The sequence below is a fragment of the Trametes versicolor genome (assembly GCF_000271585.1).
Source record: "Trametes versicolor FP-101664 SS1 unplaced genomic scaffold TRAVEscaffold_10, whole genome shotgun sequence".
NCBI lineage: Eukaryota > Fungi > Basidiomycota > Agaricomycetes > Polyporales > Polyporaceae > Trametes > Trametes versicolor.
In genome coordinates this window covers 2,544,996-2,559,997 of record NW_007360330.1, presented here as the reverse complement: position 1 = coordinate 2,559,997, position 15,002 = coordinate 2,544,996, and the positions used below count along the sequence as shown (strand labels likewise).

At 61.9% G+C, this 15,002-nt stretch overlaps 5 protein-coding genes across 5 annotated transcripts; 4 read left to right on the top strand and 1 right to left on the bottom strand.

Annotated features, from left to right (window-relative positions):
• Window positions 1–402: 402 nt before the first annotated feature.
• Window positions 403–3,607, top strand: TRAVEDRAFT_66578 (uncharacterized protein; the record flags this gene model as incomplete). The annotated part of the gene is made up of 3 exons (XM_008044313.1): window positions 403–638; window positions 686–1,005; window positions 1,054–3,607. 3 exons carry the CDS (start codon window positions 403–405, stop codon window positions 3,384–3,386), a joined length of 2,889 nt encoding a protein of 962 aa, XP_008042504.1. The 3' UTR covers window positions 3,387–3,607.
• Window positions 3,608–4,399: 792 nt separating this feature from the next.
• TRAVEDRAFT_23082 (uncharacterized protein) lies at window positions 4,400–6,470 on the bottom strand (the record flags this gene model as incomplete). The annotated part of the gene is made up of 2 exons (XM_008043578.1): window positions 4,400–4,539; window positions 4,601–6,470. 2 exons carry the CDS (start codon window positions 6,468–6,470, stop codon window positions 4,400–4,402), a joined length of 2,010 nt encoding a protein of 669 aa, XP_008041769.1.
• A 604-nt stretch (window positions 6,471–7,074) lies between these two features.
• On the top strand, window positions 7,075–8,861 carry TRAVEDRAFT_153781 (mitogen activated protein kinase-like protein). Its single transcript, XM_008044312.1, has 9 exons — window positions 7,075–7,169; window positions 7,243–7,519; window positions 7,606–7,701; window positions 7,756–7,847; window positions 7,925–8,049; window positions 8,114–8,271; window positions 8,347–8,433; window positions 8,490–8,589; window positions 8,640–8,861. Exons 1-9 carry the CDS (start codon window positions 7,084–7,086, stop codon window positions 8,699–8,701), a joined length of 1,083 nt encoding a protein of 360 aa, XP_008042503.1. The 5' UTR covers window positions 7,075–7,083; the 3' UTR covers window positions 8,702–8,861.
• Window positions 8,862–8,922: 61 nt separating this feature from the next.
• Window positions 8,923–10,716, top strand: TRAVEDRAFT_39605 (6-phosphogluconate dehydrogenase decarboxylating; the record flags this gene model as incomplete). Its single annotated transcript, XM_008043682.1, has 6 exons — window positions 8,923–8,943; window positions 8,991–9,701; window positions 9,755–9,878; window positions 9,939–10,431; window positions 10,490–10,632; window positions 10,685–10,716. 6 exons carry the CDS (start codon window positions 8,923–8,925, stop codon window positions 10,714–10,716), a joined length of 1,524 nt encoding a protein of 507 aa, XP_008041873.1.
• A 1,603-nt stretch (window positions 10,717–12,319) lies between these two features.
• Window positions 12,320–14,402, top strand: TRAVEDRAFT_31114 (alpha-ketoacid dehydrogenase kinase N-terminal domain-containing protein). Its single transcript, XM_008043644.1, has 8 exons — window positions 12,320–12,462; window positions 12,527–12,604; window positions 12,656–12,771; window positions 12,824–13,077; window positions 13,156–13,397; window positions 13,462–13,523; window positions 13,582–14,010; window positions 14,065–14,402. Exons 1-8 carry the CDS (start codon window positions 12,396–12,398, stop codon window positions 14,173–14,175), a joined length of 1,359 nt encoding a protein of 452 aa, XP_008041835.1. The 5' UTR covers window positions 12,320–12,395; the 3' UTR covers window positions 14,176–14,402.
• Window positions 14,403–15,002: the final 600 nt, after the last annotated feature.

Below are 15,002 nucleotides of genomic sequence, written 5' to 3'. Positions count from 1 at the left end.
ATGCGCCCCGCTCGGCGCAGCGTCCCTCTCGCCGCTGCACCAGGACCCGCGCGGGACGCCTCGCGCGGTCTGCAGCGCGCATACACCGACCGGCTAGATATGACGTCGGCCCACGTGCAGGGTGCGATCGCTGGGGGAGATCGGGGCCCGTGACAGGAGGAAGGGTGACGGGGTGTGACAAGTGCGAACGGCGCGGATTGAGGACGGGCGCTGATTGGGCGCCGAGATCTCGAGGTAGTTCCTGCCCGTTTAGGGAATGTGGAATGACAGAAAGAGCGGTGTGCTCAAGGTGTGCTCCCTCTTCTCCTCTCCCTCCTCCTCCTCCCTGCCCCGCCCTCCACTCGCCGCATACACCCGCCTCGGCGTCGGTGCCCCCGCCCCCGCCCCGCCCTCGCTGCCACCATGCCGTTCTCCCGCTACCTCGGCAACGGCCAGGACAGCCACGACGACCAGGACGCGGTAGATCACAATGTCACCTTTTCCTCGCACGTTCAGTTCCAGCTCCCCAATCTCATCCTCAACGCGCCAACCGTCCCTCCCGGTGGAGGCGCGGAGGCCCTCCCCGCTGGATTCTACCCGCCCGCGTCGTCCTCGTCTCTCGCCTGGTTCTCAGCCCAGGAAGGCTACCCCAACCCGTTGTGCGTCCTTATCCTCCCCGCTCCGCTAAGCCTAACTCTCCCTCAAGCTCCCTCCAGGCCGCTGCCGCTGCCGCCAATTACCACCATCCGCCACCACTCTCCGCTGCGTCCCCTCACTCGGCTACATCGCCATCGTACAACCTTCCATACGTTCACGACGTAAGTGCCCACCACCCTTTCCGCCCCGACCTTCCCATCTCCATCCCTTCCGCTCTCGGTCTGCCCGTCTACTCTGCCTCAGGCTTCGATATCCTCTCCATCCTCGCCCGCGTTGTCCACCGTCCGTACCCCAAGATCTCCCTAGGCCCCGTAGACCTTTCCTGCTCCTTCGTAGTCACAGACACACGCCGCTTCGACTCTCCAATCGGTGCGTATATCCTCTCTGCTCCCCCTCTCTCCACTCACTTCGGTTCAGTATATGCCTCCCCTACGTTCTTCAAGCTCACTGGGTACGATGAACACGAAGTCGTCGGTCGCAATTGCCGTTTCCTCCAGTCTCCCGGCGGCCATCTTCAGCGTGGTCAAGAGCGTCACCACACTTCCCAAGACGCCGTCGCCCATCTCCGCAAAAATATCATTGCGGACAAGGAGTGTCAAGTCTCCATCATCAACTATCGTAAAGATGGCTCCGCCTTCATCAACATGGTGTCAGTCATTCCCATCCGTGGCGGCGTTCTTAACCACCCAGACGAGGCAGACGATATCATTTTCCACGTTGGATTTCAGGTTGATCTTTCCGAGCAGCCAAAGGCTATCCTCGGCAAACTCAAAGACGGCACCTATCTTGTGAACTACTCCGACAAGGCTACCTCTGCATCTCCCACCTCGGCTCGGGACTGGCGCGCTTCTTCCATGTCCATGCGGGGCGTGTCAAAGGACCTCCGTGCTCTCCTCGCGAACCACGCCTTCCTCAATTCTTTCCAGCTTTCCACATCCACGCATGCTTCCACCGCTGTTGCCCTTACCACCAACCCCGCGGAGCCCATCGCCCTCGATCCCTATGACGGTAACAAACCCGTCCACATGATCCTTCTCGACCGCTCCCCAGACTTTCTCCACGTAGTCTCTCTCAAGGGCGCCTTCCTTTACGCTGCCCCAGCCGTTCGCACTGTGCTCGGTTACGACCCGGACGAGCTCGTGGGCCGGTCTCTGACAGACTTCTGCCATCCCGCCGACTGCGTGCCCCTCATGCGTGAACTTAAAGAGGCCTCGGCCACTCCGGGTTCCGGCGGCGTCCCCACCGGCGCCTCTCCTTCGCCATCCGCTTCGGCGGGGATGAACACGAGTGCCGACAGTCCTCCCCACGCGCCTACTGGCAATTCTCCGCGCTCCGTCAATCTGCTCTTCCGTATGCAGACCAAGACGCGCGGTTACGTGTGGATAGAGTGCCGCGGTAGGCTTCACATCGAGCCTGGCAAAGGCCGCAAGGCGATTATTCTCAGTGGCCGCCTCAGGAATCTGCCCTACCTCGAATGGGGACCCGTCTCCCGTGCCGGTGGACTCGTTGCACCTCTGTACAAGTCTCTCCCTGCGCCGATCGCGACCACCTTGGACGGACAGTCGGGCATGGGCGATCGACCGCCAGAGCGTGAGTTCTGGGGCATGGTGAGTACCGCCGGCACCTTCCTCTGCGTGGGCGCCGCCGTTCGGGACGTCCTCGGCTGGGGTGCAGGCGAAGTCATCGGAAAGCCGATCGCGGACATTGTGAGCGGCAAGTCCGCGCAGGATATCCGCATGGCGGTCGATGTCGAGATGGCAAAGGTGCTCGCGGACACGGGCGGGAACGAGAGCGCCGGGCTCGCATGCGAGGTCCATACCAAGGAGCGCGGGACCGTCTCCGCACACGTCGTGCTCTACCGCTCGCGGCAGCAGCAGCCTACCGCCGCCGAGGAGCCCGCAGCAGGGACCAGCGGCGGTGATACCATGGCGTATGCTCCTGTCGTGTGCCAGGTGAAGCTGTGCGAGGGGAGCGCGCCGCCGCCGACGGGCGCGGTCGTCCACGCACACGAGGACAGCGTGTTCGCAGAGACGGAGCTCGACCGCGGGAGCAGCTGGCAGTACGAACTCCAGCAGCTCAAGTTTAGGAACCAGCGCCTCGTCGAGGAGGTCGTCGCGCTCGAGGCCGCCATCACGAAGAAAATGCGGCGGAGGCAGTCGCTCGGCGCGATCCACGCGGCCGGCGCGTCGTCGTCCGCCGTCGTGGGCCTCGGGATCAGCGCGACGGCGCGGAACGCGGCGGCCGCGCGCATGTACCCGCACCCCGCGTCGGGCATGCAGCCGCAGCCGCCCGCGCAGGTCTCGCAGCCGCTGAACGTGCGCTTCGTGTCGGGCAGCCAGGGCGTGCCTATCATACGTCCGCCCACGCGGCCCCATCCTCAGTCGCATCCTCAGTCGCATCCGCATCCCGGCTCCTCTGCGCTGCCCCCGACGCCGCAGACGCAGATGATGCACCCGCAGACGCCGTCGCCGTCGATGACGCACACGGCCCCGTCCGCGTACGTGCAACAGGCGTATGCGCCGCGCGTAAGGCATTCGCTCGACTCGGCGCTGCAGGGCTGGAGCGAGTACGCGTACGAGTCGCGGCCGGAGGGCGGCGGCGGCGGTGGCGGAGGGCAGGGTATGGGCGGTGGCGGGACGGGGATGACGAGCTCGCGCGCGACGAGCTTTACCACTGGGAACGTGCCGATGAAACGGACGTGGGACAGCTCTGTGCGGGATCATGGCGGGGGCGCGAGCGGCGGCGAGTAGGTGGATGGCTAGCAGTGTTGTCGTTTGCTCTCTGCGTTTCGTGTTCGTTGTGCTCTCCCTTCTGCATCTGTTTCTCGGTTCGTGTGTTTCGATTAGCGCGAGAGCGCGTGTGTGTCTCCGTTGTACATCATGCATCGTAATCCGGGCGCACCTACATATAGGGCTGGCTATGTATAGTGTATACACGCCGGCGGTGGATATGGATATGGATCCTGAGCTTCAGCTTCAGCTTCATGTTCGGACGTCAGTATGAGTGCCTGCAAGCGTGCTGTGCAATGCGTGTTTTTCTTCTTTGTGGTAAACGACACTGGCCCCCTCCGGTATGTTGGACAGCCTCTGACGCCAGTGTGTGGTGTTGGTATGTACGGCGTCTTAAGCTGAGCGCCGCGCGATGATTCGGCCTGGAGAGCGATGTAAGAGCGATTGCAGGCGAGTATCGTCGTGCGCATCATCCATATTTTTGGATCTCGATGGTAGATGTTTCGAGATCAAGGAACGACTGAGAACGCGGATGCTGTGGACCGTTGACGAACAAGAACAAAAAACCCTAACCCATTGTGACAGATGCAAACACCTGTCCCAGTCTCGCGCAATCGTCACTCGCCAATTTCGTATCGGACTGGGTCTAATGTTGAACGCGTCAAATAACATGCAAACTACTTTAATATACAGAGCTATGCAACGAGATAGCAACGATCGATCTTGCAATACTGGCCCGACTAGTCTTCGAGTGTCAACGCGCCGCTGGCGCCCACACACGCCCACAACCCGCGCCACCAAGCAGCCGACGCCGCAACACAGCACACGAAGCCGCAAGTAGCCATTTTACACACACACAACAGCGACACAACGAATGAACGGAAAGAGGAAGAAAAAACACATGAAAGGGTTCTACAATACTTAGCACAGTTCAGGGTCAGCCAGCCAGCGATACTCGTGTACAGATATACGTCTCCGTCTCGTCGCGTCTCGTTGCCTCTCACGCCACCGTCGTCGTCTGCGCCTCGCGGCCCTCACTCCATCGAGAACAGGTCGTCGTCCTCGCCCGTCAGCACCGGCCCGCTGAGCGGGCTCAGCGAGCCCTGCGGGTGCGCGCGGCCCCCGCTCGGGACGCGCGCGCCCAGCCCCGGGGGCGCGGCGTTCATCGGTCCACCTGCGCGCACACATACACATCAGCCCGGACACCACACAGACAAGACAGAAAAAGGACGCACGCGAAGCCGCGGCCGAGTACGACGCGCGCGAGAACATCGTCTCCAGCCCGCCGAGCGACGTGCCCGGGGGCGCGCCCTGCCCCAGGTTCGCCTGTGCCTGCGATTGCGCGTGCTGTTGCTGCGCGCCGTGCCCGTTGATCTGGTCGAGCAGGCTGCTCGCGGTGGGGGACATGCTCGCCCAGTCGCCCGACGTCGAGTGCCCGTGCCCGAACCCCTTCGCCCCGGGGGAGAAGCCGCCGCCAAGCGGCGTGCGGCTGAGCACGCTGCTCGTGCTCGGGGACGGGATCACGGGGGGCGGCAGCGCGTGGATGCGCGAGTACCCGGCCGCGAGGCCCTGCGGGAGACTCTGTCCGGGGGCGTGCGCCTGCAGCGCGCGCGCGGAGGGCGAGAACGCGTTGCGGTGCTCGTCGAGCGCGGGGTTGCCATAGGCGTCCCCGGCGGGGATCGGGCGCGAGCCGGGGCGCAGGCCGGCGGGGTGCGGGAGGTAGCCGTCGGAGGGGAGCTGCTCGAACGGCGGGCGGTTGCCGTAGACGGACGTGCGCGGGGGCGACATCGCGACGCCGTTGAGCTCGGGGCCGTAGGCGCTCGCGCTGGTGGAGAGCGTCGGGACGTTGGATCCGCTGCCGGGGTACATGGAGGAGAGGCCGGAGACCATGTTCGGGCGCTGCTGGTTCTTGGCGTTGATGTAGTGGTGCAGCCCGGGGAGGAAGGCGGCGGACGCGTTGGACGGGTTGAGCATGTCGTCGACGCGCGAGCCGAGTCCCGAGTTCGAGGTGAACGAGCTGGGCGTGCCGTTTCCGAGTCCGCCACCGAGGTGGCTCGTGCTCAGCGTCGATGCATCCGGAGAGCCGACAGGGACTGCACCCGCGTCTGACCAAATAGACCGAATGTCCTGCAGAAGCGACGGCGCGGGAACAGAGCGTGAGTAGCGGTGGTGGGCCTCGGAACCTGACCTCTGTGCGCTGTGGTCTCGGTCTGCGCCGTGAACGTTCGGGCGCGAGTTTGTGCGCGACATTCGCCGCGAGCGCTCTTCTGGAGTCAGCAAGTCGGTCAAGGAGCTGGGCAAAAAGTCCTCGAGATCCTCGTCCTCCACCACGACCTCCTCCATGGCAATAGTCCTCCGGGTGATCGTAACGCGTTCCGAGCCCCAGGTCATAGCACCAAGCGAGGCAGACAGCGCGGACCTGTTCTTAAAGTCCGAAGATCCGTCATCCCGCTGGGGAATGACGAACACCGACTGCGTGCCCGGAGCAGAGAACGGAGAACTCGAGATACCAGGGCCCTGGGGCGACGTCCCAGGCGAAAACCCGTTGACACGCGCAGGTCTGCTGGAGGACGAGGACGCACGCGGAGGGGAGCCAATAGGTCCGAGATCGGTCGAGGGAGAGGCATCGCTGATCCGGCGCGGCGCAGACGGCGTGCTGGTGGGCAGCGGAGACTGCGAGGCACCCTCGGCCAGAGACTGATCCTGGCCAGATTCTCCTTTTGATCCGTCCGTGGTGGCGGGCTGCTGGTGGTCGTCTGCACCGGCAGAGGTGGCGGCCTTGCCCTGGGCCGGGGCGCTCGCGAGCTTGTTGGACTCGTCGGGGAGGCCGAAGGAGGCGAAGTCGGTGTCCTTGACTGGCGGGGCCGGGGCGGAGGGGGAGAGGGTGGCCTTGAGGGGCATGGGGATCGGGTTGCGCGCGTTGCGGGTGGGGGCGGTCGAGCCGGAGAAGAGGGTGTTACGTGATTGTGCGCCTGGGCCGCCTGCCGCGCCGCCCTGCTGCGAGCCCTTGTTGCCCCTAGCGGAGCGCGAGCCCTCCCTGCCGCCGCCACCACCGGCGTTGGCGGCGAGCTGGGCGGCTTTCTTGTTCTTGCGGTCCATGGACATGGACTGGCCGGGGAGGATGTGGGCGAGGGCGCACTTGTGGCCGAACTTGCAGTTGCCCTTGACGAACCATGCGCAGGTCTCCTTGTGCTGGCCGGGCTCGAGGGTCTGGTGGGAGAAGGGGCAGGAGGAGCCTGCGGTGCAGGAGCCGACTTTGAAAAATTTGCAGGGAACATGGGAGAGGTCCTTTGCTGGATGGGGCGTGCGTCGGGCGACGGCGAGGGGATGAGAGGGGATGCAGCGGGGGAGAGGGCGGACGTACGTTTTGCAGAGGACTTGTTGTGCTTTCCGCCCTTGTCCTTCTCTCCGCGTTCTCTGTCTCTGTCTGGGCCCTCGCCGCGAGCGGGCTCGGGCTCGGAGTCGTTCTCCCTGTGCTTGGAATCTGCGGCAGGCATCTCCTCAGGGTTTTGGCGGGAAAGAGGGGGTAGCAGGCGGGACAGCGAGCGCAGGACGAGGGCGGGCGGGGGGAGTGAGGAGAGGGAGGAGGAGGAGGAGGACTTGTTCGGCGGCGAGGCAGACTACTCGCCCGGCGTCTAGCGAGTGCGATCAAGTGATTCTTGGTGGTATTCTTCGCCTCGACCCCGTCCTCCTCTCCTCCTCCCCACCCCTGCCCGCCATGGACGACCGCATGTCCTCCTTCATCGTCGGCGCAAACTACGAGGTCCTCGATGTCATCGGCGAGGGGGCCTACGGCATCGTCTGGTGTGTCCCGCGTCCCGCGTATCGCAGTGCCCCGCCCCCGCTCACCCCTTTCCTTTCTCGCCCTCCTCTCCAGCTCCGCCGTGCATGTCCCATCCCAGCGCAAGGTGGCGATCAAGCGCATCACCCCCTTTGACCACTCCATGTTCTGTCTCCGCACCCTCCGTGAAATCAAACTCCTCCGCCACTTCCACCACGAGAACATCATCTCAATACTCGACATCCTCCGGCCCCCCAACCTCGATGACTTCAAGGAGGTCTACCTCGTCCAGGAGCTCATGGAGACCGACCTCCACCGCGTCATCCGCACCCAGCAGCTCTCCGACGACCACTGCCAGTACTTCATCTACCAGGTACGTCTCATCCGGCGCGCTCTAGGCCCATGCACGCGACCGCACACCCCGTCCTTAGGCTTCGGATGGCTCATCTCTGCATCCAGACCCTTCGCGCGCTCAAGGCGCTGCACTCGGCCGACGTCCTCCACCGCGACTTAAAGCCCTCTAACCTGCTTCTGAACGCGAACTGCGACCTCAAGGTCCGTTTGGAAGCGCTGCGTTATGTGCACTCGCTTACGCCGCCCGCCACACAGCTTTGCGACTTCGGACTTGCCCGTTCGGCACGTCCGCCACCGAATGTTGCCAACGACAGCAGCACGTTCATGACCGAATATGTCGCGACAAGGTGCGCGCACACTCCCTCCTGCTATCGGTCTATCTCACAAAAGAACCCGTCACGCGCCCGCTATATCCGTCCCGAAGGTGGTACCGTGCGCCCGAGGTCATGCTCACGTTCAAGGAGTACACCCGCGCGATCGATATCTGGTCCGTCGGCTGCGTGCTCGCAGAGATGCTGAGCGGCAAGCCGCTCTTCCCCGGGCGCGACTGTACGCCACACCCCGCACCCGCTCGAGTCGCTTCCGCGCAGTACTGATCCCTTCGCTGTGGCAGATCACCATCAGCTGTCGATCATCCTGGACATCCTGGGGACGCCGTCGCTGGACGACTTCTACGCGATCACCTCGCAGCGGTCGCGCGAGTACATCCGCGCGCTCCCGTTTCGGAAGAAGAAGCCGCTGGGCACGCTATTCCCGACTGCCAATCCGCTGGTACGTTTTGGCTTCGTTGCTGTGCCGCGGGAGAGGGGGCTGCGCTCACCCACGGGCTCGTGTGCACGTTCGCAGGCGATTGATCTGATGGAGAAGTGCTTGACGTTCAGTCCGAAGAGGCGGATTGAGGTCGAGGACGCGCTGAAGCACCCATACTTGGAGGTGCGTCTGGTTCCGACGGTGGGTACCCGCGGACTCTGACCGGGACCGTGCGACAGGCGTACCACGACCCGCAGGACGAGCCCACGGCTGAGCCGCTGGACCCGAGCTTCTTCGACTTTGACAACGGCGATCCTCTGGGCAAGGAGCAGCTGAAAGGTGCGTCCACTCGGAGCTATTCCACGCACCCACGACTGACGCCACGGCAGTGATGATCTACGAGGAGGTGACGAAGCCGCGGCCGATGCCTCCTGCGCAGGCAGCGCAGTGACGAAACTAACGAGCGAAGCGAATGTGAAAGGGAAGAATATACCCCGGGCGATTGTGTATTTTGGCGAATTACAGCGAATGCTTGCGAGTCTGGAATGAATACAAGGAGACCCGTGCTGTATACATGTATCAAGTATAATTCAATCCTCTGACGTCATGCCATCCTCATCCTGCGCCGTATACCCACCGCCACCTCCAACACTCTCTTCGACCACGACCACCATGCCAGACCAATTCACAAAGGCAGGTCGCTCGTCATGGTGTCCTCGCGCGGCGCTCACCGCGCATAGATCGGCGTCGTCGGCGCAGGCTCCATGGGCTCCGGCATGGCCATGCTCTTCGCCGAGCACGACCTCGCCGTCTCCCTCTACGACGCCAAGCCCGACAGCATCGACGCCCTCACCACCATCCTCGCCGACCCCCACAGCGGCCTCGAGCCCGCTCTGCGCTCGAGGCTCACCGGCTACAAAGACCTGCCCGCCTTCATGGACTCGCTTGGGGGGAAGGATGCGGACAAGCTGCTCGTGTTCAGCATCCCGCACGGGTCCGCGGCGGATATCGTGCTCGACCAGATCGCGCCGTTCTTGATGAAGGGCGACGTCATTCTCGATGGCGGGAACGAGTGGTATGAGAATACGACGCGCCGCCAGGACGCGCTGCGTCCGCGGGGGGTTGCCTACCTCTCTATGGGCGTTTCGGGCGGGTACCAGGCTGCGCGCCGTGGGCCGTCCATTTCGCCCAGTGGCGACGCCGCCGCGGTCGAGCGCGTCCTGCCGCTGCTGGAGCGCGTCGCGGCGAAGGACAAGAAGAGCGGAAAACCGTGCGTGGCGAATGTGGGCCCGGGCGCGAGTGGGCATTACGTCAAGATGGTGCACAACGGCATCGAGCAGGGCGTGCTAGGCATTGTGTGCGAGACGTGGGAGGTGTTGTACAAGTGTTTGGACACGGACCTCGATGCAATCGCAGGTATATACGAGGGCTGGGTTGCGGAGGGCGAGCTGGTGCGTGTCGGCTGCTGGGTTGTATGTGCAAAGGGACTGACTGCGCAAGGTAGAAGGGCAACTTCTTGTTCGGCATCGGCGCAGACATATGTCGGCGGCACAAGGAGGACGGCGCCCCAGGGCACATCGTGAACGAGGTGCAGGACAAAGTCGTGCAGGACGCAGACGACTCAGAAGGTGCGTTCGACGTGCTCTCGCAGCGCTCAGAGGCTATTGAACGCTATACGTATTCGCCAGGGACGGGCTTCTGGACGGTGATGGAGGCGGCCGAGCGGCACGTCTCCGCGCCGACGATCGCGAGCGCGCACTTCTTCCGCATCGCGTCCGCAGACCGCGCGCAGCGCATGCAGGTCGTCGCCGCGCTCGGGCAGGACCTCGGCGCCGCGCGCAAGCAGCACGTCGACGAGGCGTTCAGGGAGGCGTTCGCGGAGGATCTGCGACTCGCGGCGTACTGCGCGTGCCTTGCGTCGTACGCACAAGGCATGAATCTGATCGCGCGCGCGAGCGAGGACGAGGGGTGGGGCGTAAGGCTGGGGACGTGTGTGCGCATCTGGCGCGAGGGGTGTATTATACGCTCGGAGGCGATCGCGGACTTGCTGCAGCCGCTGTATGAGACTGAGCCGGGGTGCTTGAATACGCTGATGCTGCAGGCGGTCGCGGATGAGGTGAGGAGGACGATGCCGAGCCTGCAGAGGGTGGTGAAGCATGCGTTGGAGTGGAACGCGCACATGTGAGTGGTCGTTGCCACAGCACGGGCGGAGATGTGGGCTGACGAGAGACTGGGATAGCCCAACACTGAGTGCGAGTCTGGAGTACTTCAAGTACTGCGGGGGGAAGCACCTGCCGACGCAGTTCATGGAGGCCGAGCTGGACTACTTCGGATCGCACAACTATGACATGAAGTCGGAGGGTGATGGCGAGGTGAAGAAAGGTGAGTCGATAGAGCTGATGTGCAGTATGACAGCTGAATGAGCTGCAAACAGGTAAACATCACTACGAGTGGAAGAGGGCGTGAATAAGGCTAGAGAGAACGGAGAAGAGAATCATACTCGGACGGACCTGTGTGTATAGACTGTTGTATCCTGTTGTACTTGTATGTCGTGAAGAGAAGCTAAGACTGTGAACGCGAGTGTGAGGTAGACAACGTCAGCGGTCGGATCGGAGGGCGAGGACTGGGACCGTCGTGCAGCCGGCATACGAAGCGCAGGACCTAGCGAGCGTGCCTGAAGATCCCGCGTCGAGAGTGCGTCGTACGTGCGTGTTGGCCGTGTGTATGAAGGCGCGAAGTGGCCTGCGGGATCTGCGCGAAGATAGCTTAAGCTCCGGACGCGCGGTTACATATGTTTGTCTGCAAAGGTGTGAGTTGCATGGATGGTCGGCGGCCGTGGAAGTCATGGAGGCCTCAGGCAGTTTATGTCAGATTCCGGCTTGAGCGACCTGAAGACGCAACTTCGTCAACGCATTTCACATCTGGGCGTCATGATAACGCACCTAACGCCACAGAGATATGTTATACGCCGTACAGAATAGACATTCGGCGCAGCCGCGGAGGTAACGGGGCTACAGGATCGGCGGGACCAACGCTGCAGATCGTACAGCGCTCCGAGAGGCGGATGTTCACAGCGCCTTGGCGTACAGGATATCGCCATTAACCGGGTGCAACGAACATCTCGTGAGCTCATACAGTTAGGAAGAGGAAGTGCTCATGCTGCAGACAGCGTTGTCACGGACATGTGAGTGTCTGTTTTGACGGCGCTGCTGCCACAAGTCCGACTCGCAATACAAACGACGTCGCGTACATAGCCACATCGTGCATGCATGCGTCTAGAATGGCGCGTGCAACGCACACTGCGCGACAGCCTGCAGGGTTATCTGCAAGTCTGGCGCCGTCAGTGCTATTTGCGCTGGAGAGGGATGGGCGTACCTGTTTAAATTGTCATCGGATTTACGACCTTGCGAACTCGTCAGCGACGTACATACGCCAGTGGGCGTAGCGCAGGAGAATGACGCCGATAGAATATGTCGACTAGTGGGGTCACCAGATGTGCGCGACGGGTATGTCGAGTACAAACGGGGCCTAAATGAGGCGGAAGTGTGAGCAACTTCGCTGTCTCCAATTCCGGAGCACTGTCAGTGTAGCAAATCGTGCCCTACCCGCTGTTCTCGTTGACGGCAAAGAGTTCACCGGGTGTATCCGAGCGGTATGCACTGTGAGATTGACGGCGCAGATGAGCGGAAGTGCGCGGAACGGAAGCTGAGGCTGGCGGAAATCACGACCAGTGGACGCGGGCCTGGCTGTGTGCATGGGGCTAGAGCGGCCGAGGAAGAGGGCAAGAAAGAGATCCGCACTTGCATGGACGCTGCGTGCATGTCCTGTTGTTTCCTGTGTACCGCTATGTCCCGGCCGTCTGGTATGTTGTGGCAGGAGTGAAAGGCGGGGAATGCGAATGGGAGGCGGGTGATTTGGCGGGGCGGCACACGTGAAATCGGAAATGCGGGGGAAGGTGGCATTAGCGCCGATCTAGGGCGCCTTTTCTGTTCGGAATCGTCCCGGAGCGGGCGCTTGTGGGCTTACCCCGCTCTCGAGTGCTCTCGTCTCGCCTGACCCCGCATTCTTCTCTCTCCTCCGACGCCCATGCTACCCTCCTCCTCGCGCACCCCTCCATAGCTCACGACGACCACGCCGCGCCCACCATGTTTCGCATATCCTCAAGCCTCTGGGAGCGCATCCATCACTATGCGTCCTTTCCTCAGACCGGAGGTCAGTGACTCCGGCCACTTGCTTGCCGTGCGTACCCCACAGCGAGCTCACGCGCATCCTGCAGTCTCTCTCCAGCAGATGGTCCTCTTCGGACAGAACCCAAGTCAGGGTACACTGCTAAGAGGCAGTCAGTTCCTCCTAGGTGAGCCCCTTGCTCGTGTGCACCCTCGCACTTGCTCACACCCGCACGCAGAGGAGCTACCAGTACGGCTAGCGCACAGAGTCAAGGAGCTCGACCAGCTCCCTCACAACCTCAGTGACATGCCCTCCATCAACAAGGTCAAGAACTGGTATGCCCAGTCATTCGAGGTACGCCCCCATCCGCGCCTCGCTCTGACTCTCCCATACTGACTCCTCCCAGGAACTCATCCATTTTCCGCCCATCCGCCTCCCTGCCGACATCCGCGCCGCCCTCCTTGCACCACCAGTGGACCCCGTATCACTACCAGAAGCGTTCCCGAACCCTTCCCTCCACTACCAGTACTACTCCGACGACTATGGCACACCACAGACCGGTCTTGGCATCGTCTCCACACCCAAGAACGGCAAGGGCGCGAATGGCAACGAGAAGGGGGGCGGCAACGGCCAAAAGATGCGCATCCCGATGGAACGCAGGTGAGTCTTGGCTCATCCCGCCGCGCCGCCGCCGCGCGCGCCCCGATCGCGCGTATCGCTTACATCCGCCGTCCACAGATACTACGCGAATATGTCACACGTGAAAGAGTGGCCGCCTGAGGTGCGCGAATACAACCGCGGGTTCACCAAGACGCTCGAGGCCATCAAGAAGCGGCACGACCCGACCGTGACCACCGTCGCGCAGGGCGTGCTTGAGTGGAAGCGCTCGATGAACGCGCGGAACATCAACCTCGATGTCCAACACTGGCTCGACCGCTTCTATATGTCGCGCATCGGCATCCGTTTCCTCATTGGCCAACGTGCGTGACCTTGTCGCGTGCGCGCGTCGCAGCTGTGATGATCCTCACCCTCTAGTGTATTCAGACATCGCGTTGAACACGCTGCAACCGCATCCGGACTACGTCGGCATCATCTGCACGCGCGCCGTAAGTTTCCGCTCGCGCCAGCCCAAACTCCGCGTGACCGTACTCACGGCGCATTTAGAACGTGCATGACATCGTGCAGGAAGCGATCGAGAACGCGCGGTTCGTGTGCGAGGAGCACTACTCGATGTTCAAGGGCCCGCCCGTGCAGCTGATCTGCCCGAAGGAGCTGCACTTCGCGTACGTGCCGGGGCACCTGTCGCACATCTGCTTCGAGCTGCTGAAGAACTCGCTGCGCGCGGTCGTCGAGCGCTTCGGGCCGGAGGCGGACGCGTTCCCGCCGATCCGCGTCGTCGTCGTCGAGGGCAAGGAGGACATCACGATCAAGATCTCGGACGAGGGCGGCGGGATCGCGCGCTCCGCGATCCCGCTCATTTGGACGTACATGTACACGACCATGGACGGCCAGAACATCGACCAGGATTTTGCGGACTCGGACTTCCGCGCGCCGATGGCTGGGTTCGGGTACGGTCTCCCGCTCTCGCGGCTCGTGAGTGTCTTGTTGCCCGTTTGTGCCGCGTCGCCCGCTGACGATTTCTCACAGTACGCACGGTATTTCGGCGGCGACCTCCGCCTGATCTCGATGGACGGCTTCGGTACGGATGTCTACATCCACCTCAACCGGCTGTCCTCCAGCCGCGAGCCGCTGCCCTGAGGACGACGGTGAGGGGTGGCGGCATCGCCGCTCCGGAGGGGTCAAAGGAGAGCGCACACATACCACACTCGGACGCAGGCGACATTCTAATGTACTACATACGGCTTCGGGGCGCGTGAGCTAGCTACTATTCACCTATTGCATGACGACGGCCGCTGTACGAGAGCAGAGTGCATCTGTATGAATATAGTCACAACAAAACTACTTTGTTTCTTGCTATGTGATCCCATTGTGGGAGTGGTGAAAGTGAGTGATGGTTGTAGGCATGGATGATGTGAAAGACACTCAATAGTGTTCTATATGTCACTGACTGTCTTTGCATAAGCAAATGATGAGGTGTGGTTCCTTGAATCCTTGAACCTGCTTAATGGCCTCAGACATATAGTGTACAGCTCTCAGTTCAATAATACATCAATATCTAAGCACATCAGCAATTTGTGGAAACTACTAACCAATATCACACATATGCTGATAGCTACAGCATGTATATTCCTGTTATTCTAAGCACAAAGTGCAAACAGCTGATTTAAAAGCCAAAAATGCTGGTGATCTTCCCACTATGTGAGCAATGAGGTTAAATCAGTGGTAATGGCTGGAGACATGGGTCAAAAACATCCATAATGTAGGAGTTTAGGGCATGCGGATGAGAGCAAGGGAGAGCATGAGGAACCGTGTTTGGCCGGATGCAGACACGTGAGCACATTGGGTGTCACACGGGTGGTTAAGTAGATATATGAGCGGCACATTGCACTGTAAATACAACAGAGCCAGAATACAACTTGGGTGGAGAGGGCCATGGCTGGCAGGTGCGATTGATGAGAATGAAT

Coding starts and splice junctions, on each gene's coding strand:
- TRAVEDRAFT_153781 (XM_008044312.1), top strand. CDS start 7,084: ATGGACGACCGCATGTCCTCCTTCATCGTCGGCGCAAACTACGAGGTC. Junction 7,520..7,605: donor GCCAGTACTTCATCTACCAG/GTACGTCTCATC, acceptor CTCTGCATCCAG/ACCCTTCGCGCGCTCAAGGC. Junction 8,272..8,346: donor TCCCGACTGCCAATCCGCTG/GTACGTTTTGGC, acceptor GCACGTTCGCAG/GCGATTGATCTGATGGAGAA.
- TRAVEDRAFT_31114 (XM_008043644.1), top strand. CDS start 12,396: ATGTTTCGCATATCCTCAAGCCTCTGGGAGCGCATCCATCACTATGCG. Junction 12,463..12,526: donor GTCCTTTCCTCAGACCGGAG/GTCAGTGACTCC, acceptor CGCATCCTGCAG/TCTCTCTCCAGCAGATGGTC. Junction 13,398..13,461: donor CCGTTTCCTCATTGGCCAAC/GTGCGTGACCTT, acceptor TAGTGTATTCAG/ACATCGCGTTGAACACGCTG.